Source organism: Perissodus microlepis, chromosome 12, assembly GCF_051167445.1.
Source record: "Perissodus microlepis isolate ML-2025 ecotype Zambia chromosome 12, ASM5116744v1, whole genome shotgun sequence".
NCBI lineage: Eukaryota > Metazoa > Chordata > Actinopteri > Cichliformes > Cichlidae > Perissodus > Perissodus microlepis.
The window spans coordinates 31,715,870-31,742,361 of NC_140472.1; the positions used below are offsets into that span (position 1 = coordinate 31,715,870).

At 39.5% G+C, this 26,492-nt stretch overlaps 1 protein-coding gene across 1 annotated transcript in view; it reads left to right on the top strand.

Moving 5' to 3' along the window:
* Window positions 1-26,492, top strand: part of prdm6 (PR domain containing 6) — a 126,759-nt gene that overhangs the window by 94,884 nt on the left and 5,383 nt on the right. The window contains exons 7-8 of the mRNA XM_084946562.1: window positions 2,118-2,493; window positions 19,650-19,826. Of these exons, the coding sequence (XP_084802688.1) occupies window positions 2,118-2,493; window positions 19,650-19,826 (553 nt within the window). The remainder of the gene's footprint in view (window positions 1-2,117; window positions 2,494-19,649; window positions 19,827-26,492) is intronic.

The window sequence follows — 26,492 nt, forward strand, 5'->3', positions numbered from 1 at the left end:
AAGAATAATAATAACAAAATGGACTCACAAATTACCCAAATGAGTCTAACTAAAGAAGTCACAAAATAAGCTATTTGTCTTCTTAAATAACACGTTATGAGCATCTACTGGTTTGTCTGGTTAAGTTTAAGGATGTAAAATAACTTGTGCAATAGTTTTCCTTCCTCCCAGTCTGCATGCCAAGTTTTCCCAAGCAAACCAGTTTTACAGAATGAAAAGCAAAACTCTCCACAGCGAGTTAAAGTAAATCAACCCTCTTAATGCAATTTCAAACATGATGAAGGGTTATGGACTCCAGGTCTGTCAGTTGGTCTGACCACAAAACAGAACACAGCTGACTTCTGGGTCAAGTGAGGACAGCTGGCATCAACCAAAATCTAATTTACACACTTTTATATAATGTGTTTTTTCCTGTTAATCTCATTGTAGTTGACTGTTGTATTCACCAGCAACACTTTATCCAGAATCTGTTTTTCCTAACGGTCTAATGGATTTATTATGCCAGCTCCTGTGTTCATTTTTTTTTCTCTGAAGCACTTACTATATTCAATTCAGTGTTATTTATATAGCACCATATAGCAGTCATGTCAAAGCAATCATTTTGTACTGTAACATAAGGGCCCAACAACATCAGAAAAAAGCTCCAATGACCAGAACTGGCCCACGAGTCTGGTCAATCTGACCAGCAAAAGGTAAAGGTAAAACCAAACAAACCCCACAAAATCAAGAAGAGGCCTTGTTATAGTAAGGAATCTCAATTCAAGTGACACACTTATGTAGTCTAACCAAAAAATGCCAAGATACAAATGTTGAGGTAGCTTTTTTTCATAGCATGTACTATTTTCATTATAACCTGCAACCATGGTTGCAATTATTAGCATGCTAGTGCTAGCAATATGACTCTAGGGCCCTTTGCTTATTTTATCTAAATCTGTGTAGGTTTCTATAAAACAATAAATAAGTTGCTCACCTCTGCTCTGAAGGCGATTATGGCAGAGAGTAGACAAAGTTAATGATAGGCAACAGTGAAAAGGGAAGGGTGTGGGAGAAGTGCTAAGTGTATTATGGGAAGTCCCACAGCAGTTTGAGTCTATAGGAGCACAACTAAAGGATGCTTCAATATCAACTCAACCAGCACTAACAGTAAGCCTTCTTAAAAAGGAAAGTTTTGAGTATAATCTCTAAAGTAAAGAGGGTGTCTGTCTCCTAAATTTAAACTTTGAGATGGTTCTGTGGGAGAACTTCATGATAGCTAAAAGCTTGTTGTCCCATTCTTCTATTACAAACTCTAGGTACCAAAAGTAAGGCTGCAGTCTGAGAACAAAATGCTTTATTGGGACAGTATAAGACTATGAGATCTTTCAGATATGATGGGGGCTAACTTTTTATATGAAAAGGACTGGTAAATTTAATTCTGGATTTAACAGTGAACTAGTGAAGGGAACATTTTAGAAGGTTTGAGTCTCTGGAATGAAAGCAAAGTTTAAAGTAGAAATGTTAGTAGTTCTGTAAATTAAAACTCATCTGTAGTAGCATCATGATGGAGGTCCATTTTTTGACCCTAAAACCTAGCTTTTGCAGCTTTCTGTCTTCCCTGAGAGGAAAACAGTGAGTTGCTGTACTAACATAATTCCCATAATTCCATTCATTGATACCAGGAGCTGCAGTTTGCCCCGGGCTGGTCAGCCAGCTCTGGTCTCAGTTAGGACAATAAAGTTCTGGCTTTCCTTTCCTTTCCTTTCCTCCCATCAAAACAGCTAAACCATACTTTAATCTATTAAGCCCAGCCCACTGGCAACAATCCAACCTATAGGGACAAATATCATTAAGGGCCACCTGAAAGAATAAATGGTTTCATCCATTTGTTTGTGTTCAGGCCAAGAATATTTTTCCAGTCTTGCACCCTTGTTTGATCCTGTGCTGCAGTTTTGAAAACTTTAACAGTCCATGTTAGCATTGCTAGTCTTCTGAGTGCCTTCCAGCTGTTCCTCCAAGTCAAAATTTTAAAGAACATCTTCATCATCATTAACTTACATCATTTTCCTCAGTTGTTGGCAGTTGTTGGACACTCTTGTTTCTACTTAAAACCAAATCATTTCTGTCTTTCTTGTGTCCAGTAAATGTCCCAGCCACAGTGGTGGAGGCCATGACGAGGCAGGAATCCCTCCAATCCTTCAGCAAAAATGGCAAACCCTCTTCCTCGTCCTCTTCATCGTCCTCCACTCCGTCCTCCACCCTCATGCGCTCCATGGTCTTCCCCCACTCCCCCTGCCCTCGGAGTTTCTCCCTGTTGGATAAGGTTGGGGTTCAGTCGGACTCCAGTTTTGGCCAGTTGGGGTCAAAGAACCAGAGAGTCCTGGCAAGTCCCACATCCACCAGCCAGCTTAGCAGTGAGTTCAGCGACTGGCACCTGTGGAAATGTGGCCAGTGCTTCAAGACCTTCACCCAGAGGATCCTGCTCCAGATGCATGTCTGTCCGCAAAATCCTGACCGGTAAGACACAGTGGCTTTAGGTGCTTGACAGTTTGTCTCAAGGCTGTTGTAATGCAGGATAAACTGACACTAAAGGGACACAGTGTTGGTTTGAGAATGACTCCAAAAACTTTTCTTTATGTCTGAAACCTCAGGGGATCAAAAGCTTACAATCAACATTGTAAGCAATTGTGTTGTACCAAAGCCCTTAAAGAAGGTAGAAGGACTTCGGCATAATTTAAAATGAGTTTTAAATGAATAAAGGCGAAGATTTTAACTGTAAACAAAGCACGATCTAGAGATAACGTGTATAATCAACATAGGTAGCAAGTGCCAAGTGCTCATATGTCCAGAAACGCCATTTTCACTCAAGAATTTGGCTTCGGGATTTTGGTCTGTACCTACTGGCAGCTTGAAAGGAAATACTTTTTTGGCACAAAGATGACACTTCACCACATCAATGTCTTTTGTATTATAGTGTAGAATACTTTGTATAAAAAGAAAAAAATATGACCCTCAAAGTGACAAAGTGTCAGATAGTTGTTGCTGTTTTCCCAGAGGAAGCCAGCAAATCTGATGCGTTTGCTGTGATTTATGACTCTTGTTGTTCCATCATGGCACTATTTGTGTGAGACAGAAAGTGGGAGTTTGGGGATGAGAGTGAAGAGTGTGTAAAAGTGTTTGAGTGTGTATAACATCTGCCAAGTTAATTATATACAGCATGCGTGGAGTGTGTGTATGTGTGTGCATAGGGGGGACACAGGATGTATTGGAAATTTTTTGCTTAGCTTTATTTTTGTGGGGAGAGTCAGAGCGGCGTATAAATCAGCGCTGTGCGTCACTGAGAAATACCTCGCCTTACGGTGACGGGGCCAGGAAAACAGATGCCACTTATTCAATAAACTAATACTCATAGGGAAGAAAAATGTGGGCTGGATATGGAGGAGGGAGGGAGAGTCGATGGGGAGCTGCCTGTCAATAGGAAGGTTTTATGGGACAGAGGAGCAGATACAATTCAGCTGAACAAGCCAAACAGAAACAGTCCTGGACCTCCAAGGCCATACTGTACCGTTCAGGTGAACTGGCATTATACCAGTATGCCCATGAGGCAAAGTCATGCCCCAACATAAGCACTAATCTTTTTCTTAAAGTTGCACCTAACCAGATTATTATATGCGTCAAATGATGACATTTATGTTTTTCTGCTGCACCATTCTTCATTGTACAAAGGACAAGAGTTGTCAATCTGTATGTTTAAGATAATATGTCAGAATTCACTCTCACCCTGGCCATCAACTCTTTAGTTTGCCACCTTCTAAAAGCAGTACCAGAAGACTAAAGAATAGCTTCTTGGGCCATCAGGCCATTCAATACCCAAATTAAACTCTAAGAATTCACTGAACATTTCCAATCCCTGTGCAATATCCCCCTTAAGTGCAAAGTGCAATAGCTAAATACCTCTAAATATCATCTATTCTGCTTTCTACCTGTGCCATTGTCAAAGCTGCTGTCATTAGGATTATTAGCTATGTATTTATTACTTTATTTTTATATTTTATTACTCTTTCATTCAAGTAGAATGATTTCAGCAGTGCTTCCAGTTCCGTTGCATGTTTGTGCTTACGAGGACAGTGAAGCTTATCTTATCTCATCTCTTATCTTTTATATTTAAGTTCATAACATGAATGAAGTTGTGATAATGGAAAGTAAAGCAAATCAGAAAAGCTTCTGTTGGACACAAACTCATAAGTCATCATAGTGTATCACTGTGGGCTCTGTTTGGCCAGGTGTTTCACAAAAATGCGCTCTATGAACTACCACTATCCCTACAAGTCATGACATGCTGATAATGCAAAACTGGTATTAGTTTCTTACATCCTGTAAAGGTCTTTAAAGTGTAAACAAGCACTCAATATACCCCATGCGTGAAATTTTTCATTGACATCAAATATCCAAGATTAAACGTAGAACACTAACGGCTGAAAGTGATAGTGTTACAAAACTCATGTTAGTGTTGTAGGGTTAAGGCAAGTTGTAGGGAAGAGTAAAATGTTCGATTAAATATCGATTTGATTAAAATGTTAGCTTCTGAAATGAAGTTTAACAGCATCCATCCATTTTTGTCCACTTATTCAATTCAGGGTTGCAGGGGGACTGGAGCCTATCCCAGCTATCATAGACCATGAGTTGGGGTACAACCTACAGGGCCAACACAGAGAAACAGACAGCCATTCATACTGACATTCACACCTACAGCCAATTTAGAATCATAATTTAACTCCACTAACTGCATATCTTTGGTCTACGGAGAGGAGCCGAAGTACCTAGAAACAACCTAAACACACAGAACACCTCTGGCCAGATGTTGGAATTTAACCCGGGACCTTCTTGTTGGGAGACAATACAGTGCTGATAATTGCACCTCACAGCAAGAAGGTCCCTATTTTAAATCCACCATCTGGTCCAACAGCTGTACTGCCCTAACAACATTCAAACACTGTTAAATTTGATAGTTTTAACTTTTAAAAATTATGGAAACTCGTTGCCTCAAAAAAAGCAAATTATCAGTATCGATGTAATGACAACAGAGTTGACTTTGATGTTGACAAAGCCACCAATGACAGATGCATATTTGATTGGTAAGTTACAGATTTCTGTTTTTCCTCTGCAGATTTGAGTCTTTAGATTCTACTACCAGTATGGTAAGGTTTAGTTTCTTCTTCCAGTATGGTTTCACTAGTAATAAAAGCTCATCTCTCACTTTGATTTCTAACTCCTTTCCTCTTCCCCTTCATACATATTTATTGATGTTTACTTGATGGGAACATTTGGAGCTGAAGACTGATGGCTCTTTATATCAGCCTAAAAAAAGGGAAAGAAAAAACACTCCACACCTCCTCTGAGCTCCATCTCTTTCCGGTTTTTTTTCTGCTGTTTCTTTTTCTGAACTTTTTCTTCTTCTCTGTCATTTTTTTCCCCTCTGTGTGTCATTTCAACAGAATCCATCATCAGAAGAGCAGTTTGTTTATGTCAGCGAGGCCTTGGAAGTGCTTTCGATTCAGCTTTAAACTGGTGTCGAGATACAGGATACTGTTTAAGTTTTGTGATGGCAATGAGTGATGAATCAGGAAAAAAATCAGATCATAAATGGCCTGCGTTTCCACTTATAGCCTTGACATATTACAAAAGCAGTGCAGTGTAAACCACAGCAATGGACTAAATTAATAACCACTGCTTTTATGATTGATGTGTTTACCGCACTGGTGTTTAAAAGAGTCATTAGTGCTTTTAGGGAAAGTTGGATATTTTTGCTAAGCACTTTGATCTCCACAGTTCACAATTCAGGTCTCATTCTGGTGGCTGATGTTGTTTATGAGTAAGGCCTGTATTTGTATATGGACACAATCACGCTTGTATATCGGAGGACAGAAGGTTTACAGTCGATTGAAAGTGTATCATCACAGAGCCCAACTTTATGACGGAATTAAATTTTAATTTCTGTCATTTGTTTCCGGCATCTAACAATCCCTTGTTGGTGGTTTGGCCTGATTTCTCTGGCTTTCCAGCAGCCCAGTTAAACATTTAAAATTCTCCATTACTCACGTAAGCACTACAATAATGAGAGCACTGAGGCATTTAAATGTTCTAAGGTTTAATGTTTCTCAGTGGAAAAGCCGAAAAACCCTGAACCGAGATAACTGATAGAGCGAGAAGTTTTCCTAGACATTAATCGTGTTAAATATTTTTTTTCCTTGATTATAATACCACTGGGGAGGGACATCATGATATTATATATTCTCCACTTGATTATTAACCCTATAATGCTTTTGCATCATATTTGATACATGAGTTTCTGAGACCTCTAGCTCATCAAAATGATCGATGCTTGTCATAATTTCAAAATGTTATGTACAAAACTCTTTTTTTGTCTAAAATTAACATTGTTGTTAACAAAAACTTGCCAAAGACGACCAATGTATCAAATGCGATACAAAAAACATATAATAAATATATCATTAACAACATGATATAGCAGTAAAGCTTTTGTGAATTTTGTTATAAGGGTTAATAAACATCTCAGTTCCAAAAAAATAAGAATTTTCAGGCTATTTTTTGATGGGTTGGGTGTTACAGGCTAATCAAGTAGTAAAAAATTTTTAGCACCTGTTAGGTCTGTTTTACACTGACATGCATCCCAAAAGAAAAATATAAATATGACAGCAATATTTCATTTTTAATCATCGTGTTTATCATATGTACAAGTATATATGGCAAACCCTAATTCCCACTTGATTTTTATTTATGTATTTTATGTATTATATTTGATGTTAATGTTGATCAAATGTCAGTCCAGGTCAACTGATGGCTCATCTGATAATCGTCGACATATCCAATATAGCCTGCTTAAAATACAAAATTTAGCCTTAACCAACCCAACTCCACCCCAGCTCCTCCTTTTTTGGTGGCTTCATTTAGCTTAACCCCAAAATAATCTAAAATGTGTTATTTTGTCTTACCATTTTTTAGGATTACAATTTTATATTTTTTAATTTAATGGTAAAAACATAAGCGTTTCAAATATTTTTGACCTAAATGTGCTGATTTTACAGACAATAACATTTTTCTGGGATACCCAACCAGCATACCCAATAGCTAAAATTTTTGCCAATCAAAAATAAAAATGTTAAATTTTAGTAAAATAAAGATCACCAAAGCATTGACAATCTATTTGTAATCTTTTGAAATTTTACCCCCACAAATTCAATCTATTCAACTGAGTTTCACTCTGTTCCTGGTCAGCCAAACCCAATTTGCAGTAATTCTATTAGTAAGTCCTATTAGTGGGGCCTGCCCCACAGTTTGAGAAACCTGCCACTGACTTTATATTAGCACTCTGGTAGACTATTCTTCATTAATATATCAGCCTGTGTTTGGCCTTAATTCTTTGAGCTTCATCTGTCACTTTTCACTGTATTAAGCTTCTGCTGTTTTATCCAATCACCCTTCTCTAATGATCTAATTAAACTCTTCCCAACACTAACATTGTTTGAGTAATACACAGTTTGAATAAATAATTATTATAGAATAATACCATGTATAAACTTAGTCCCAATACAAAATGGAGCAATAATCAGCTACCATTCCACTAAGTTCGTCATCCTATGGACAGACTCCACCTCCACTATCTTGGTGTAAATAGTCCTTGCTCTGCTGTGCGGCATCAAACCAGTTCTCTGCTTGCGTCAGGTTCTGGTTAGAACTAATCAACTTGACAGTTGGTTCTCCAGCTTGTTGTAAGCAAAACAAGTATTACTGTCATCAGCTACAGGTCAAAATGCTAGATGGTGAGGGACACGTGATGGAGTTAATTAATTATATCTTGTCCTCCTTTATCTTAGCGGAGTAAACCATAGCTCACTGGGAGCATTGGGGGGAGTGGACCAGTGGTGGTAATTAACATCTGAAAGTGTTTCTCTGTGAATTAAATATAAATATAAAACATCTGGACTGCACTGTAACTGGTTACACATTTAAAACGTAGTTGTCTCTTGAAGAATCTGATGCTGTAGCAGTGCTCAGAGATGTTTTGCAGAAGTGTAATGGATTTATCAGTGTTAAAACCAACACACTTGTTCATGTGTTCAGCTGGGTCTCACTTGCTGCTCTGTCAGCTGAGAAAATTCTCAAAACACAATTAACTCAAAATGTTTGCATGCCAGGCTATAACGAGGCTGTTTCTTTGTGTTACTAAACAGTTGACATTTAGGAGATTTATCACCCGGCAGTGAAGACATATTTGCATTTAACACTAACACAGATGTGTGTTGTCCCTGCTGGACATACAGATGTGTTGAAAAATAGCTTTTTTCTCTTTTCAATGTGTAGCCGCAGGATAATGATTCATCACTGTGATGGACGGGCTTGTAGAAATTTCTTCAAAGTCTATTTTTATCTGTCATGTTTGCCATTATAATAAACACCTACTTTGTTTTGCATCTGCATGCGAGTGGGTTTTGTTTAGTATCAGTAAGTAAAGCTCTGTGGGCTGGCAGAGCACACTGGAGCAAATTTTAGACTCTCAAGTCTCAGGTGGTTTTACTTTTTCCAGTTTAAAATGCACCAATGTTCCCATGTGCTTATCCGTAATCGCTTTTATTTGTTTAATGTAGTTTGGTCATATTACAGTGCTTAGAGGCCTGGGACATTTTCAGCCACCATTTCTGAAAACCGAAGCAGAAAGCTCAGTGTACCCTCAGACCATCATATAAACGAAACCCGTAGCTGTTAAGTGAACTGCAGTCAGTAAACCGCTGCTCACATTTGTCAGCTGGCATTGACAAAAACATTGCTGAGACATGCACAAGACTGCCTTGCACAATTAAGTTGCTCTGTCATGTATCACTATGTTGAATACTACCTGAATAATGACAAAAGCATTAGCTTGGATGTGACCAGTGTTGGGCAAGTTACTTTGAAAAAGTAATTAATTATTGTTACTAGTTACTTCTTCAAAAAAGTAACTGAGTTAGTAACTGAGTTACAAGATTCTAAAAGTAATTAATTACTTGAAAAGTAACTATTGCGTTACTTTAAAAAAAAATGTTTAACCTTCTGGGGTCCAGGTTATAATTGGCCATTTTAACTATTTTTGATGTTTCCTCTACATACCTTTACAAACTGGTGTTAAAAATTGATGTCATTCTTTTCAGCACAACCTCACGTGTCTGAATTTACAGTCATGTTTTCATTTTGACATACTGTATTAACAGAATTGACCTAAAATCAGACAAAAAACATAAAATCAGAGTAGAAAAAGTAATATTTTTACTGTAACAACCACAAACATGTTTATTGAATCATATTTCATAACTTTAAATGCAAATATAAATTGTCAATTTTAAAATCCTATGCACAAGTTTTGCAAACAAATTATTTATTATTTGCAGCCATTTACCTTTTACCCTTTGTTATAACCATTTCAAGCTATTTACATAACAATCAGGTGTTCTGCATTAAACAAGATGCCACACAAATTATTTGTGCCACTCCAAAAAAATAATTTCTATCCACTATAAAGGAGAAAATCACATACCTGCAGGTCTGACAGCAGGTGTATTACTCCTGTTCTCTACCTGAAGACAGCAGTCACCTCATTGTTTTGACACACAACACAAAACTATCCACAACACTACACACTAACTACACAAGACAACACATTAACTACACACTACAAACACAGCAAACATCACAAATCTCTCACATCTCAAAACTCGCTCTCTCTCTTTTTCTGCTCTCTCTCTCTCACACACACACACACACACACACAGTTACTCCCCCGTCTTCCTAAACAACCAAATGTCATGTTGCCATATCATTTTTGATTGGTCGACATGGAGCATTTTTCCACCAACACGAAAGGGCTGTTTTTTGATTTGTTTATTTATTTTTGTTTTGCACTTACTCCAGATGTTGTGCCAAAAAGTGATCGACGGGCAGAAAGTGATTGCCGTCCGCGGGAGCGCGCGCAGCTGCTTAAAGCTGTAGCACCCAGATTACTTACAGCTACTTCCATGCAACTGATATAAGATGCAGTAAGCAGAAGACAGCCTCAACCGTCTGTTTGTTGAAAAATAGTACGCGACCGCACCGCATTTTCTTGTTAGTAACGGTAACGGCGTTGTAACGATGGGAATAGTAATTAGTTAGATTACTCGTTACTGAAAAAAGTAACGCCGTTAGTAACGCCGTTGCTTGTAACGCCGTTATTCCCATCACTGGATGTGACAAAGCTTCTGGTGCCAGCTTCATATTGTATAGCTAAGTTACAGCTAGCTTTGGAGAGCAAACACTAGAAAGCAAATGATGGCATATACATAGGTTAGTTTTATGTATCATGTTAACTGGTCAAAGTGAAGCTAATCAATTAGCATATCCACTCAAACATTCACTAGATTTTAGACAGTAAAATCCAGATAGAAAGCTAGCTTAACTTACTACCTAGGCTGCTCTAGCTAACATTAGCCATTATAAAGACCTAGGTTAAGGGACAGATTTGCTAAGAGAAACTGCAGTTCCTGCTTGAACTGAATGCCCTGTTGTTGTTGACTATAGGTATATCCTCAGTCGTGTTTGGCGAGACAGGCATCATAAACCAAGACAGGTAAAACTATCTTTCTTCTGGCTAATAACATTAGCATAAATACTTAGTCGGAAGTTGGAAATCCTGACTTCCATGTCAAAATTTTAAACTGGAATGCCCAGTTATGTTCAGTTATGAAGCCTAGAGATGAGCATTTTCAATATTGCCATCTGGGCATTGTAAAACTGTCTGTAGGACCCCCTGGTGGCTATTAAAAAGTATGCAGGTTTAAGGTACTTTTCAGACATGAAAGATGCATCCACCTTTCATACTATCTTTGTTTAATATCCAGCATAGAGCTAGCTTGCTTTTTGTCCATGTTTGTTGATGCTAGTGGAGTGTTGGATTTCTAAGCTTTCATTGTCTATCTGGTCTTTAAGTGATGTCGTGATGAATCCTGCTTCCGGGCCCAAACTACCCTGCGCTTAATAAGGCTTTTGTGTTTTTAACATGTTTTAATGCTTTGTATCTTGTTCTATTTAATCTCGAAAAGCCCCTAAAAACAGTCAGTGATCACTGTCGGCCTCTTTCGGTTTTTATTACCGCTATTCATCTTAAAGCTCAGTTTTTAAAAATTTACGATGTAGCTACAGCCCAGCCCATGCAGAAGTATATGAATGACTAACTTCGTATTGTGGATGGATTATCTCAGTTGTTCTCCTGACTGAAGTTTGATCTGTTTACAGCATCCTGCCATGCTATTGGTATATTACATGATATATTATATTTAGATGGAAACTAGCGAGCTGCTTCCCTGCTAACTTCTAACTACAGAGAGATAATAAATTCGATTTCCATGGATGCCTGGATGTTAAACTTAATTGTTACAACTGGTAGAGCAGCCACACTGATCATTTTATTACAGATGAAAGAATTTAGACCGTTTTTCAACTCTCAGCGATCCCGCAGTGATCGTTGACTTATGGACCTGCAGCGGAGTTTGGGCCCAGACACGGCTAATGACGTCAGACTTAAAGACCAGATCGCTGAGACAAAACAAACACTCATACACGTCAATCCTGAGTCTTTAACATAAAATTGGTCTGTTCATTCAGGGCGTGATCATAAATGCATCAGTGAAAAAAGTTGCAAAATGCACATTCAAAGCTGACATTTACTGCAGATATTACAATGGCGGGAAATCCATCATTGAGTATAAACAGAAAATGGTAAATTGGTAAAATCACCCAGTGTTGTTTGGGACCCATCAGATCTTCTTAATAACTATGTTTTCCTTTTAAACTACAATACCCATAATGTATGTTCAGTACCCCCTGACCACATACACACAAAAACAGACAAAACACACAAAAGGCATTATCTGCAATGACACAATATTGGCTGTTTGCTTAGTTTTCTTTATGAGGTTGGTTTGATGAGTACAGCTAGCTGATGAGAGGACATTATGTGAGCTTTCTGCTCTAATAGATCAGTCAATAAGGTTTGAAAGAAAAAGAAAAGACAGAGAGAAACAAAAAGACATGGACACTGGAGGATAAAAAACAGCACATAAAAGAGAAAGGAGTTGTGTGTGTTCATGGTTGTCTTCCGGTGATTTTGTTTGTGCTAGCATGTCCGTGCTCCACACACATACATACATATTTTTATGTGTGTTCAGAGGGCCATTGATTCTGTATTGACGATGTGGGAGCAGTGATTTATAGCTGGTGGTCTCAAGGGAATAATGTCTTCATATGAGGCAGACAGAGGAGACGTCCTCACAGCACAGATATAACTCCATATGGATTAGACTGAGTCCATGCGGGTCAATCGACACACTTCACTCTGCATCACTGCACGCTGCAAATAAACACACACACACATATTCACTGAGGTCCTAAATCAAATTAAAAGCTCAGAAAATGAAAACATCATCTGCAAGCAACCGATTTAACCCCCAAACACATAAAAATATGAATGTGATGGTGTCAGAAATGTAGTGGTTAAATATTGTTTTTATTAAATCTAGAAGCAGATATGTTTGTCCTTCTGTAAAAATAAGCTTACACGCTAACACTTGTCACGCTCACTTTGTTAGACTGCATCCAGAAACTGCATGAGTGCAACTCACAAATGCATACCTGCAAACTACTGCTATAAAACAGCACAAACTCTAAGATAATTCTACTGAAGAAGGTCCAAAAGCAGCAGGAGCAGCAGCAGAGACACGGTGAAAAGGTCCAGTTCAGTGACTCCAATTAATGGAGGTGAAACCTACAGTCAGAGCAGAACATCCACCTGTCAGTCAGACCAGCTGCACCCCTGGTAATGCTAATGATGCATTGTGTTTGGTTTTGGTTTTTTTTGGATGAACTCACTTTTGGAGCCTTAAATGGCCACTGATCATACTGCAACTTTTAGCACAGTGGTGTTTACTACATTTTTTTTTTTTTAAATGACAAAGAAAATGTTACAAACTGATTAGAAAATAGACTTTCAAATAGTGGTTTTGTAAGTTTTTTCCACCGCTACTGCAAACTTCAGCTTGTCTTAGTCTTAGTCTTAGTGATTATATTTACCCAGGCTTTTATTTTGAAGTCACAAGGGAAAACTCTAACCCACAGGCCCTTGTTTCATAGTAATCTGTACAAGCAATATGATGGACAGACTTTTCGTCTGGGCTCAAATTGTGGTCATGAATATTGGTCATGAACGTGAGCGCAGAGTTTTACACGTAGTTTTTTGGCTTGTATCTGTAACTAGACCTTAACAAAAAAAAAGCAACTTGTGTAAATATTTTTTACAAACATACAAATAGATGCACTAACGTAAAATTTTCAGATATTTTGGTTTACGAGGTTACAAAACTCAGTTCACAATATTTATGACCACAATTTGAGCCCATAATTTCACTGCCTGCTGTCTTGCAGGAGAGCAGTCATTTACATGTTTTTGTCATCGTGTGAAGTTCCCACTTCACCACACACCGTTTAAATGTTTTTCTCTCCAGTCTACGAGAGATCTGATCGGCAATGCTCTTACTTTCCATTCTCCTGTCCACCTTCTTGACCTCTGACCTCTCTCTGATGCCATGAAAACATGTATGCGAGCCAGAACGTTTCATTCCCATGTAGTCTCAGTAGTGAGGTCTGGTCAGCATGCAGTCGGGTCTCTCACACACACGCTGCCTCTTTCATCAGCTCATGTGTTAAAGGTGTGGACACAGCGACATGTTGACTCTGACTCTGTTGTTCCTACCACATGTTGTGTTGAAAGCTGACACGAGGTTTATTGTCCTGAACCGTATTACACGGATGTGTTGAAAATGGCTAATTTTACAGATCTCACATACACACACAGGCTAAGCTAAGTGTGAAAAACACAGCAGCTGATTTTGCTCTCATCGAGTATCCAAACTAAGCATTATTAACTTGTCCATTTGGTGTTTTTATTAACTTGTTGCGTTGTTGATTCTAGACATATTTGGCTGTCTGTGCTGTCGACACAATCGGACTGAGTAACGACTTGATGCTAACGGCCACCGAGAGAGACGTGATACAGTTAGCCAGCAGTCCAAATGGAGCAGCTTCGTTTGTAGCAATAAAAAGAGAAACGGGGAGAGATTCATGAGATCTGCTGTAAGAAAGATGAAGAAAAGACTGAAATAACGACTTCTTACAAGAATTAATACCAAAATAATTCATTAATTTGACAGTAAAATAAGGAATTTTTCATCATAAATGTCAAATGCTCTCCAGTGTGTCTATTTTTTTGACACATGAGCTTAGGCTTCTGACAAATTATAATGAACACTATTTGGAAAACATAAAAATTGTGAAAATATTACTCAGCCAGCCAAAATTGCAGTCAAAATGTCTCATATTTGTAAAAAGCATGTCCAACTGTGTACATAGACTGTATATAAAGGTTGGACTTCTCAGGCATTTGCAACATTTAAAATGTGTTTTGTTACCAAATTTTAAATCCTTCTTGTCACATAATTATTAGGCTCCATCTATGATGTTATGATGGTATATCCAAGTAGACATATCAGTCTCAGACTGCAGGCTTACTTGTGGTTTCTAGAGTTTCTTAAAGTAGAATGGGAGGCAGGGATTCAGCTATCAGGCTCCTGTACTGTGATATCAGCTCCCAGTTTTGATTCAAGAGACAGACCTTATCTTCGTTTAAGATTTCCTTTGTCATAAAGCTTATAGTTAGAGCTTGATCGGCTGACCCTGAGCCTCACTTAGTTATGCTGCTGTAGACCCCATGATACACTTTCCACTTCTCCTCTGTTCTCCTCATTAGTGTTTTCTTACTTTTAGACTTTTTTAAAATCCTGTTTGTCAGTAAAATAGTCACGAGGAGCATCCCTAAAATGGAGATGATGTGTCATATGTTTGACATCTAGTGCTTTGATTTGATAATATGAACATGATCTGAGTCACTGAGTCATAAAGATGAATTCAACCCTATTTTGTGAGAATATTTTCTCCCCATGCTTTTTGACTTTGGGTTTAAAATGGTTTTAGAATGACTCTCAGTTTTGCCTAGAACCTATTTTTCCATCAAAATATGAGTTTATTCTAAGATGTAAAACAATTTGTTTGAAATTTGTTTCCCCTTCGAAACAAATTTATTGTGACGTTTCAGTAACAGTCCTCTGGGAACTTATTTGGGGAGTTAATTAGGATTTATCCCGCATGCAAAAAATGTCAATCTATCACTTTTCTTAATTACTTCAGCAAGAGTAGAAAGCTTGCTAGCTACATTTCATTATGAAATTGACAGGAAAAGGGTCCTTTTAAACGTGGAAACACAGACTACTTGTTTTAGCTATAGGCAGACCTAGTCTGGTTTTCAGCACACCCATTAAAAGCCAGGAAAAACCTTGATATTTTGAAATATTATCTGTATTTCATTTCAGTGCTCAGTTTCACATTCACCAGTGAAATCTGTTAAAAACTAAAGTTTCCTAAAGCTTTTTTCCCCTCTCTGTGTTATCCGCACACCCCTGTGTTTCATGTTAAAGAAGTTCAGTGTTTCTGGTATAAAACCCAGACCATACAGTATGTGTGGTAATTTATGCATAAATGATCGTATTTGCATGTGCCTGTCTGTTCCCATATTTTGGTTGCATATGCACATACCTGTGTGTCCATGTGTGTTTATGCGCATGATAGAGGTGTTTATGCTTCACCTCCTCCTCCTCCTCCACTCCTCCCTGTAATAAACAATAACCGGGCATTAATCTCCCGGCCTGCTGCCTTAATAAATAATATCCACACATTCATCAACTTAAACTATTCACAATCAATGCAGCTCTTCATAGAAAACCCACCTAATAAATAGTGGTGCGGCCCACTGAGGCGTGAACTTATAGACCGGCCGGCTGATAAATGAACCGACCCCCACGGCGAGACGCCTTTTATGTGGAAAACTGCAAGTGAGAATTTTTCGATTTTATATTACACTATTTTACTCTTATTACTTTCCTGTGTGTGTGTGTGTGTGTGTGTGTGTGTGTGTGTCTACATCGTCTCAGGGTATTGTGGGTGTTTGTGATTTATTAGAGTGGTGAAGATGTTGGTCTATTTGTTTTATTCTAGTTCTGGGGTATTTACCCATTTGTAAGGAACTGATGTCAGAGTTTTGTCTTATTAGTTTCAGAATGAAAATCGCTTTATTTTCAGGCAGCACATGGGAGTTTATCCTGTCAGTTTAACAGCTTACACAGTAATATAGAACCAAGTGACCCATATGAAAAGAAAAACAGAGAAAACTATATCATTTTTCCATTTCCTTCATGACTAAACACTTTTCAAGCCCCCCTGGCGGCTTCTATATATTCATGTAGGTTTTCAGGCTAAGCCTAGTTGGACCGGGCCACCAGAGGCTCACACCTTCAGCCTCTACCTCTGGTGACCTTGTGTGGACAGTGTAAACTGGACCCTTGATTTTTGGGGGTTTTTTTTAGTCATCATAGCGGTTGTCAGAATTTCTCTTTGTCTGGCCCCTCACCCAGGTCCAATTTGCCTTGGGAGATCCTACCAGGGGGAAATCATGAAGGGGATCTCCTTCAGAGATACTGCTCCTCCACTGAAAGGAGCCACTTAAGGTGGTTGAGCCAACCGATTTTAGTGCCTCATAGGTGAGGTGTTTTGGGCATGGAGGAGAACCAGGGGGCAGCCCCAGGACTCACCAGAGAGGTTATGTCTCTGAGCTGTCTTGGATAAAGTTGGTGTGCTCCCTGAATGAGCTGGAAGACGTGGAGGGGGCGAGGGCAGTCTGGGGTTCACTGCTTAGATTGCTGCCCTGAATAAGTGGTCGAAGATGGATGGATGGATGGATGGATGGATATACAAGTCTGATGAGGTGTTTTTGGACTACAGAGAGATAAAGATGGTAAAGACAAGAAATCAAAGTGTGTCTCAGAGAGGTCTAAAAGCCTGGTTCATAAAAGGATAAAATAAACTACATTAATCCATAAATTTGAGAAAAAGAGGAAGAAAGAAACCACAGAAGAAGGACACCTTTTCATGGAATCAAACTCAAAGTGATGTAAGTGCTTCCAAGCTTTAAACACTGCATGGTCGTACTCTCTCCCGCACTCCATATTAGGGAAAGTAACAGTAATCTAATTACTTTTTTTGCAACAGTAATCCCTTACTTTACTTGTTACTTGAAAAAAGTAATCGGATTACAGTAACGCATTACCTTTAACGTGTTACTGCCCATCTCTGGCCATAGGTGTGAATGTGAGCATGCAACCTGTCCAAGGTGAACCCTGGCTCTCGTGGGGTGAGAGGTAGCTATGACAGCTGGGATAGGCTCCAGCTCTGGTTCTTTTATATCCTGGGCCTGAATGTCTCCCAGGCTCCTGGAGAAAATCCACACATGGGAAGAACCGGCAAATGAAACACAGAGGAGCCCCACCTGCGTTTGACGCAATAATAATGCTGATTACAATTACAATGAGTAAAAGTAGCCATAACACTCATTAAAGTAATTAATGATAATATCCATGCTTAGCTAAAGTGTGACTGTAGCAGATAAAGTACCAATGGTAATCACCAGAGCGTCCCTGATCCCTGTCTTTAAAGCAGCTTTAAAAACGGGATCCTCAGTGTACTCCCGAGGTCGTTAATGTGACTGACAGAAGACACACGGCAGCTAATCACCTCAGAGCTCCCGGCTCATCAATACACACTGACTGATACACGGCACTAACTGACTTTCTATGTACTTTAACCCCACATCCTCCTGTGGTGCTGTGTCAAAGCCATGGAGTGCCTCGAAGCTTGATTTTGTTTCAGGTCTCACTCTGCAATTTTAGTGATTTTAAACAAGCAGTTCATAAAACTGGAATGCAATATGCAAACCAAACTGTGGAAGAAAAAAGGCATGTGAAATACTACTGCTACAAGTCTCTGCTCTGTAAATAGTGAAATTTCAAAATACTTCCTAATAAATGTATATTGGACCAATATAATCAGCTGCTGTGTTCTGGTTAGACTGACTCTCCACTTCAGTAAGTTTTCAGATCAGATGAAGGGACTGCTGCCATCAGGGAGGTGGACGATGATCCTCTCTGAAGAAGTAGCTAAATGATATCAAGAAACCTACACAGATAGCAATGTGGCCAGTAAGACAGCCTGTAAGGAAAACATGTGAAGAAAAGAGCCGGGGTGAGTTTGTTTAGCAGAGGGTTGAGCAGTACTAAATTATCCTCTCAAAAAGATAATAAAGAAAAGCATCAACATATATGCTTGGGCGGGCTGCCTAAGTAAAGTCTGTATGTGGGAAACAGAAGTTTGCACACAGAGCCTGAAAATGATAATGGGGAAAAAAGAGAGGAGATGCAAGATATGAGCAGAGGCTGAAGTGTCCTGTAAGTGAAAACAAAATACCTCGACAGTGTTCACAGCTGGCTGCGTGTTCGGCTCAGCGAATGGAAGGAGTGTGAGATTAGATCTGCTGCTGTATGGAAGCAGGACACTCTATTAGCAGACACACAGCTTCTGTTTGGTTGTTTGTTTAACTCCCATTTGGGCCAAACACACGCACACACACACGCACACACACACACACTGACACACAATAACCTAATATATCTCTTCTTTTCTTGTTCTCTTACTGTCTCTATCTCATTCTGTGTAACTGCTATTCTTCACACACACACACACACACACACACACACACCATGATAAATGGTCCAGTCATGATCTAGGCCTGCATTGTTGATGAGGGTCAGGCTGCCATGGTTACCGGAGCAGTGTCCGACTTCCCCCGCCCCCTGTTTGCGTGTGTTTATAGACCATATGTATTGCTTTTTAGTGAGCTGTAATGTGTGTAGGCTCATGTTTTTCTGTATGTAAACATTTTGTGTTAATTCATGTTGCTCCACTCCAGTTACAAGCACCCAGAAAAATTAATTTGTGCATCATTGTTTCTTTGTGATAATAGAAGAACAACAGAAAAGGTGGAACAAACCCACAAAAATGAAGAATCTTCATGGGGAAGATGAAGAAATAATTCTTTTTTTGATGAATTTTCATGTCGTGGTAAATTAATACATGGAGCACAAGAGTCACAAAGTAACAGAGCTAACAAAATAAAATATGATCTTACCAATAGACCTAAGGGTAAGTAACATCATGGCCAGTAGGGGGAGACATCTCAGGTAACTGAAGAGGATGTGAATGTGTAGAAGTCTATGAGAAAATAAAGCTTCCTCTATGACCTCGCGTCAATCACTAGTTTAAAATCTCGCCTTTTACAATAATATTCTAAATTCATTTTCGATAAAGTGAGTAGCAGTCCTCTTTTTGCAACTACAAATGGTGCCCCCTGCTGACTGTTAGAAAGAATGCAAATTTAAGGCAGTGCCTTTCATTTCAGCAACATCCATAAAAAAAACAACAACAACAAAAATACATAGCGTGCTGTTATCTTAATGTAAAAGTTTTCCTTACACTTGTTTTATTGTACTTATTCATTATTAAATCAGACACCTGCAGGGAGAATATTTAAGCCATTCCCGCACGCACACACCTTCTGTTTTCTTCTTTCATACGACTCTCTTTGTCCTCAGACCATACCAGTGTGGCCACTGCTCCCAGTCCTTCTCTCAGCCGTCGGAGTTGAGGAACCATGTAGTGACGCACTCGAGCGACCGACCTTTCAAATGTGGATACTGCGGCCGGGCCTTCGCTGGCGCCACGACGCTCAACAACCACATCCGCACACACACAGGAGAGAAGCCGTTCAAGTAAGTAACAGTGAGTACCCCCAAACACCCATAAAATCCACCCACCTTGCCCCCACCTGCCACCTGTTGCGAAAAACAACCCAGCTAATACCACTCGACTTGCTCTTAACTGTCACCACCAAAATTATTGTAGAAGCAAGTCTCACCTTTAGATATATTGGTTGACTTTGTCCCAAATAAGTTTTTCCTCTCCTGAAAATTATACTTTTAACACCAATAATTTCACTTCCATAGCTTTGAGCGCTGTCTCTGTCTTTCTGTGTCTCTCATAATTATGTCTTTGAGGTCATTGAATAAACTGTTCAGAGGACAATATAAGGATCCGCTAAACCGCTCAAAATGTCAAAGGCACCATGGATTGTTTTTAATGTGGAGGGCAATAGATGTTCCCATAAACTGGTAATTATCAACAGCTACCCATGTTGGTACAGCAGAGAACGATTTAGAACAAATAAAGCTCTGACCGAACTTCTCTAATAGCAGGTACTAGAATAAACTGTGAATCTAAATATTTTGTTACACCAGCTTGTAAATTATTCAGGTTTTTAAATCAGTAATAAAAGCAATTATGGTGTATATTCCCATATGAGTCTGATACAGATCAATGGAATGATTTCATGTCATTGACATCAAATTTGTAGAATCATAAAATGATTAATATGTTTTTAAAGAGTGTCACATCTGCTTTGTCTGGATGCTGAATCAATTTCCCCCAGCACTCCTGAAACCAACGCTTTCTCTCATTAGCATTGCTAATTACGTCACCATAAGAAAACTAAAGTGAGCCACCGAGGGCTTGAAGTCCTGAAGGTTTTAGCTTGCACAAAAGAAAAAAATATAAAATGGTAGCAAATGGGTTGGGATTTCATTGTTGTCAACAGATGTACACAGATATGCTTTAGTAAATAAATTAATAAATAATATGCACTAAAGCAGCGGGAACTCAGGTTCTTGTTCATGAATATTGGAGAGACACACCAATACGTCCTCCAATGGTGCTGCAGGTTCTAGAGTGGCCATTCAGATTATCTACAGGTAAATATTCCAACTGAGTCGCAGTTTTACTTTGGCAGCTGTTAACATACCAGGACTGACCAACTAAAGCAGGGGTGAGGAAATCCAGGCCTCAAGGGCCGGTGTCCTGCAGGCTTTAGATTCTACCCTGGGTCAACACACGTGAATCAAATGATTAGTTCATTACCAGGCCTCTGGAGAACTTCAAGACATGTTGAGGAGCTAATTTAGCCATTTGGATCAAGGACATGTCTAAAACCTGCAGAACACCGGCCCTTGAGGGCTTGAGTTCCCCTCCCCTGATCTAAAGGTATGTGAAGGAGACACTGGAGTTTAAAAATGAGAAAAGACCATCTAAGATGCACTAATAAGAAGCACTAATACGCCGATATCTGTCTGTGCATTACACACTTACATCCAGCTTGCTCACCAAACTAGTTAGCGTTAGCTGATAAGTTAGCACTCCATCCAAACGCATCACTTCTGCCTCCAAAAATCAAACATGATGGTGGCTAACACATTTTCACTGAAACTGCCAAACGCTTCAGAAGTTTAGAAACCAGTTGATTTGTTGTCTACATTTTTCTTTTTGGTCTTCAGCTCTAAATTTAGCTCTGGTCCTAAAAACCAAAATCATAATAAGAGTCATTTGCAAACTGCTTTTATATCGCTTACTACTTTCTCAATCACTTTTCTATTATTCATGATTCGTGATAATATTTGCTTCCATTCACTTCCATCATGTCTGCTGTGACCTCTGACCTTTGATGCTTTACTGTTGGCTGCCTGTAACGTTAAACTATGAGGAAATTCTCTTGTTTGTTCCTCATTGTAAATCAGAGGGCATCAGCAGATTGTCCAGTGTAAATACAAGATCTGTTAACAGCCTGGTAATGAATCTCCCCACACTCATTTCCATTTTCTTCTGCTGGTTAAGGCTAATATAATTAGAGGGCATGCCACGCTGCAATTCGAGGCTTCTGGATGCTGTTATTGTCATCCTGTCATCTAATCAGCAACAGAGGACAATAAGGATTCCTCCAGTGGACCAAGAGGTCAGCATTCAAGTGGAGGCCAGAAGGGCCAAAGAGTAAGAGACATAAAAGAAAGTGAAGAAAGCAAAATAAGATGTTTGAGTTGTGCAAAATCTAAAGGACTGGCATCAGGGGAACACGGGGGTAGAATCAAATTAACCTTCTTAATAAGCAATCAGAGAAATCCAAAGTCATCATTGACGTGGAGAGCGAAGAGGCGAGAAGGATGAGTGAGAGAGAGCAAGGAGGAACAAGAGATCATGGTGTAAAAAGTGAAACGACAAGCAGTGGCGATTAAATTCAGTTAAACCAAATCAGCATTCTTAATAAGCAATCAGAGGAAACCCCCGAACCTTTTCATCAGCACTTCAGAGTCTCGGTGGAGGCAGAGCGGGACAAAGACAATCACGGACGTGCGTCAGAAATCTTTAGCGGATCGATGGCCTCGGGGAGTTATCTCCTTTCGGACGGTGCAGCGGATAGATTAAAGCTGCCACTGTCACTTTGTCAGGAGGAAAACGCTCAACTTTATTTTCCCGCTGAGGAGACGGAGGCCGCGATTCTGTGTGGTCGGCAGCTTTTCGGTGCTGATGCTCACTGGACTGTGCAGGCTGTCAAAGCGTGCTGCTGTTTTCTCTGCTCCGCTTTTTGTTCTTCTGTATTTTGTTCAGAGAAGCAACATCTTAGCTTTAAATGTCATCCTGGGGACCAAAGAAAGTTGTTTGACTTAGTACATTATATTTATGATTATATTACTGTGAAGCTGCATAGAGACAGCATTCAGAGTGAGCGAACACTGACAAAAAACCCAAAACACTAATATGTACTATGCTTTTTAGGACTAACAAATGCCTGTTTCTATAGCCAGCACACAGAGATTATGCTTTTGTGTAGTGGATGCTGGTAGAGTCATTACCTCTTGTAATAAATTAAGAAAACTAAACATTTTTTCAATGTTTCTTTAACCATTTGTTGAATCTATTTGTCATGCAGCGCTGTGTGGCAGGCAGGATGAAGGACCCAAATGCAGATGAAATAAAAGCAGCTTTATTGCACTGTAGCAGAAATCAAACAAAACCCAAAACTCACAGAAACTTAACCTAAACTGGAAACTAGATAGCTATCCAATCCAATTCAATATTATTTATAAAGCACTTTAAACGGGTAACATGGCGTGACAACGAACAGAGGAAAACACAGGGCTTAAATACACCAGGGAGTAACGAGGGAATGGGAAACAGGAGTGAGACACAGCTGGGGCTAATCTGACCAAACGAGAAAGGGCGGAAGCAAAGCTGAAAACACCGAACACCAGACTGTCAAAGTAAAACAGGAAATACTGAACACAGGCACGGGAACGCGGACTTGACAAGGAGACACGGCTGACAGGGAAGACAGAGAGAACATGGAGCACAGAGACAAGAGTAACAAACTGCGACACGGAGACATGACTGACTGGGGAGACACGGGAGGTGCATGAATCTGGAGACTGGGAAAAAACAGACAATAACACTCGACAAGACTTGATGTGACACATGGAACACAAGAGAAGGACAGTAACAAAACCTGAGATCTAAAAATGACTAAAGTATAAGCAGAAACTAACTGAATCAAAGAATAATAATAAACAAGAACATAAACAATGAGTCGCCAGACTCAGGACCGTGACACAGAGCAGCGGTCCCCAACCCCCGGGCCACGGGCGAGTTGTTTGGTTCCGGGCCGCGAGAGTTGAGGCTCGGGTGTGAAATTTATGATTTTCAGGGTTTTTATTGTTAACTCAGTTTCCCTGGGTCTTTTCCCGTGTGTTATTCCTATATTTTCCTATATATTTTCCTGCGTTTTGTGTGTCTTATTTTGAAAGAAATATTTACGCGTTACCACAGCGACCATTAAGGGGCAGAGAGGAGGATGTTAGTCTCAGGACGCTGCTAATAAAGTTACACAATTACACAGTGAATTCGCATTTATTATTATATTTACAAAATACCACAGTTTTTGTCTTGGTCGTATCATTTTATTTTGTTGTATTTATCCACGACACCTTAAAGGCCAGTTCGTGAAAATATTGTCTGACATTAAACCGGTCCGTGGCCCGGGGGTTGGGGAGCGCTGCTATAGAGGGCATTTCAGATCAAATTTAGCTACCTTTCCAAGTAGAACGTTCATAAAATGATGGATAAACTCGAGGGAGACTGAACTTTGAAATTTCACAGAAGTCCGCAAAGCATTTACATTGAATTGATGTAAAGATGTAAAGGTACTTCTATCCCCTCCTGATTCTCAATGCATCAATTAATGCTTTTTTTTTTTTTTTCTTTGAAGGCAGTGATTTGACGCTGCAACAGCAGGACGTCACCTCCTGGCTCAAAAACTCTGCATACTTTAAGTCTACTTAAACCGTGTGTATTATTGCCACAGCAGACATGTCAAGATATTTAAACCTAAGGGTACCTTGTGTGTGGGTTGCGAAGGTTTGAGTGTAATCATCCCCATCTCTGGAGAAATTCTTCAAAACAGAGAAGATGATACAACTTATTTTGGGACAAAATCAACACATTTTTAAAACACAATTCTCCACATGCAGATATTATTGCAGTTGTGTCCATTATAATGAACTTTCATTTCGATGGTGCTGCCCAAACAAGTTTTGAGCATTTTGCACCAATAATTGAAAAAGTTTCTTGCACTCTACAAAATATTGTCTTTCATCCACCATGTTTTAATGTGTGATTGCAAAAGCTCAACAACAATTTCTCAGACTTTCCCAGTTATTGTTCCAACTTTAAGGTGGTGTTCATGTGGATTTTCCCCAGTGGGAAATTCTATTTTCCAGTTAATCCAACACCACATGAATGCATGGTTAGATCATGATTTATTTTCAAAAATATTCCCTCAGGAAAGAGATCTTGCTAACCAGAGTTGCACGTTTCCCACAAACACAGCCTTTGATTTTGAAGTAAAGGTGTGGTCAGAGTTTGTCTGAACTGCTCGGTCTCGGTGCTGAACGTTGTTGTAAATGAAGACTTCGTCTGTACTTCTTCTAGCCCTTCAGCTTCTATCAGTCTGTGACTGAACACAGTCTGTACTTGTTCATCTCGCACTCGATCCACATCCGTACAGATGAGATTAAGATAAGAGGTGAGCTGAAACTTCACTGATCCTTGAGGGAAAGTGATTAAAGCGGCCTCTGTCATTTTGTCAGGACAACAGCTCAACATTATTTTTCCCTGCTGAGAAATGGAGGCGGCGGCCGCTAACAGATGCCCACTGGTCGATAGCCAGCGGACTGCAGCTGCCTCGTTTCAGCTCTGCTCTTTGTTGTGCAGGACAGGCATCTTCGTGCCTGGATAAGTCGCTGTGACAGAGAAGCTTCAGAGGAGCTTTGAAGTCCGTAGCTGTTGTGGTTTTGTAAATTCACAGACGAATGACAGCAGGAACATCCACCTTAATGGCAGAGCAGTCAGGGGTCTGTTTTCTTTTTCTTGTGCTGCAAGAAAATTTAGAAAATGAGAATCATTTCAGATCCATCAGCTCAAAGTCTGGTCCTCACGCACACACGTATATGTAATATATATAAACATACAGGACTTCTTTAAATTCATGTGATCACAGAAAAAAAACATTCATATCCTGTGATGGGGAGAACTAACAGTTTCTGTCAAACTAATTTTGGTGAAGCTTAAACAGAAGTTTGTGTTTATTTTTTTTAAAGAAACTGGTTATTTAAGAGTGACAGACAAAGTAATGAGAAGGCAGAAGTCGCTGCAGCGTTGTCTCCTTACAGCACACGTGTGTTAACGCAAACTGCCCGAACCTGGATTATAAATGGTTGTGGACATGGATTCGGACAGCTGGACACATGAAAACAGGCAAGCGGGTGGATGTCTGTGCAGACCGCTGCACGATCTGACTGATGCTGAAATTTACATTACAGGGACCCAAGCAGATTAACATAGGTGGAACCCACTGAAAACGTGTTTCATAAGCTTCATTGTTTTAATGTACTTTCAATCTAGAGCTGCTTTTACAAAATGTGTCAAAAAAATGGGGAGAACCAGTTCAGGTCTCAGCTGTTGCAGACGTTTTGGAATAAAACTGAATGCAAAGTACATGATCCTTCATGGTAAATGCTTCTCTCTGAGACCTTAAGGTTTAGGTTCGCCCAGGAGCAACATGTTTGACAGTAATCTATTCAAAATATTAGGATGAAATTTGGTTTACAGTGGTCAGTCAGATCAGCAACATTAGCTAAAATTACACCGTTTAAATAACACATTTAAAAACATTTGATTTTAATTAGAGCAACCATAAAACCACCAAATCCAAAAAGCTACAAATGTGACCCGTCGTCAGACATCAGTTCAGTTAACCTGTCCTGCTCTTCTTGGCAGTTGATGACTGTCTCTGCAACTTTCCACCACATTAATGGTGTCAACGCTAGATGGTTGAACACCCATATCGTCCCTGCGTTCCCTGTTCGGAAATTGAGAAATACTTCACTTGAAGCTGAGGCCATAAGTGAGATAATCATTAAAGAGTTCCTTTTTAAAATGTCCACCTTCACAGAAGGAGAAAGCTTTAATAACTGTATGGGCTCAATAAGGTTTTTCTTTAG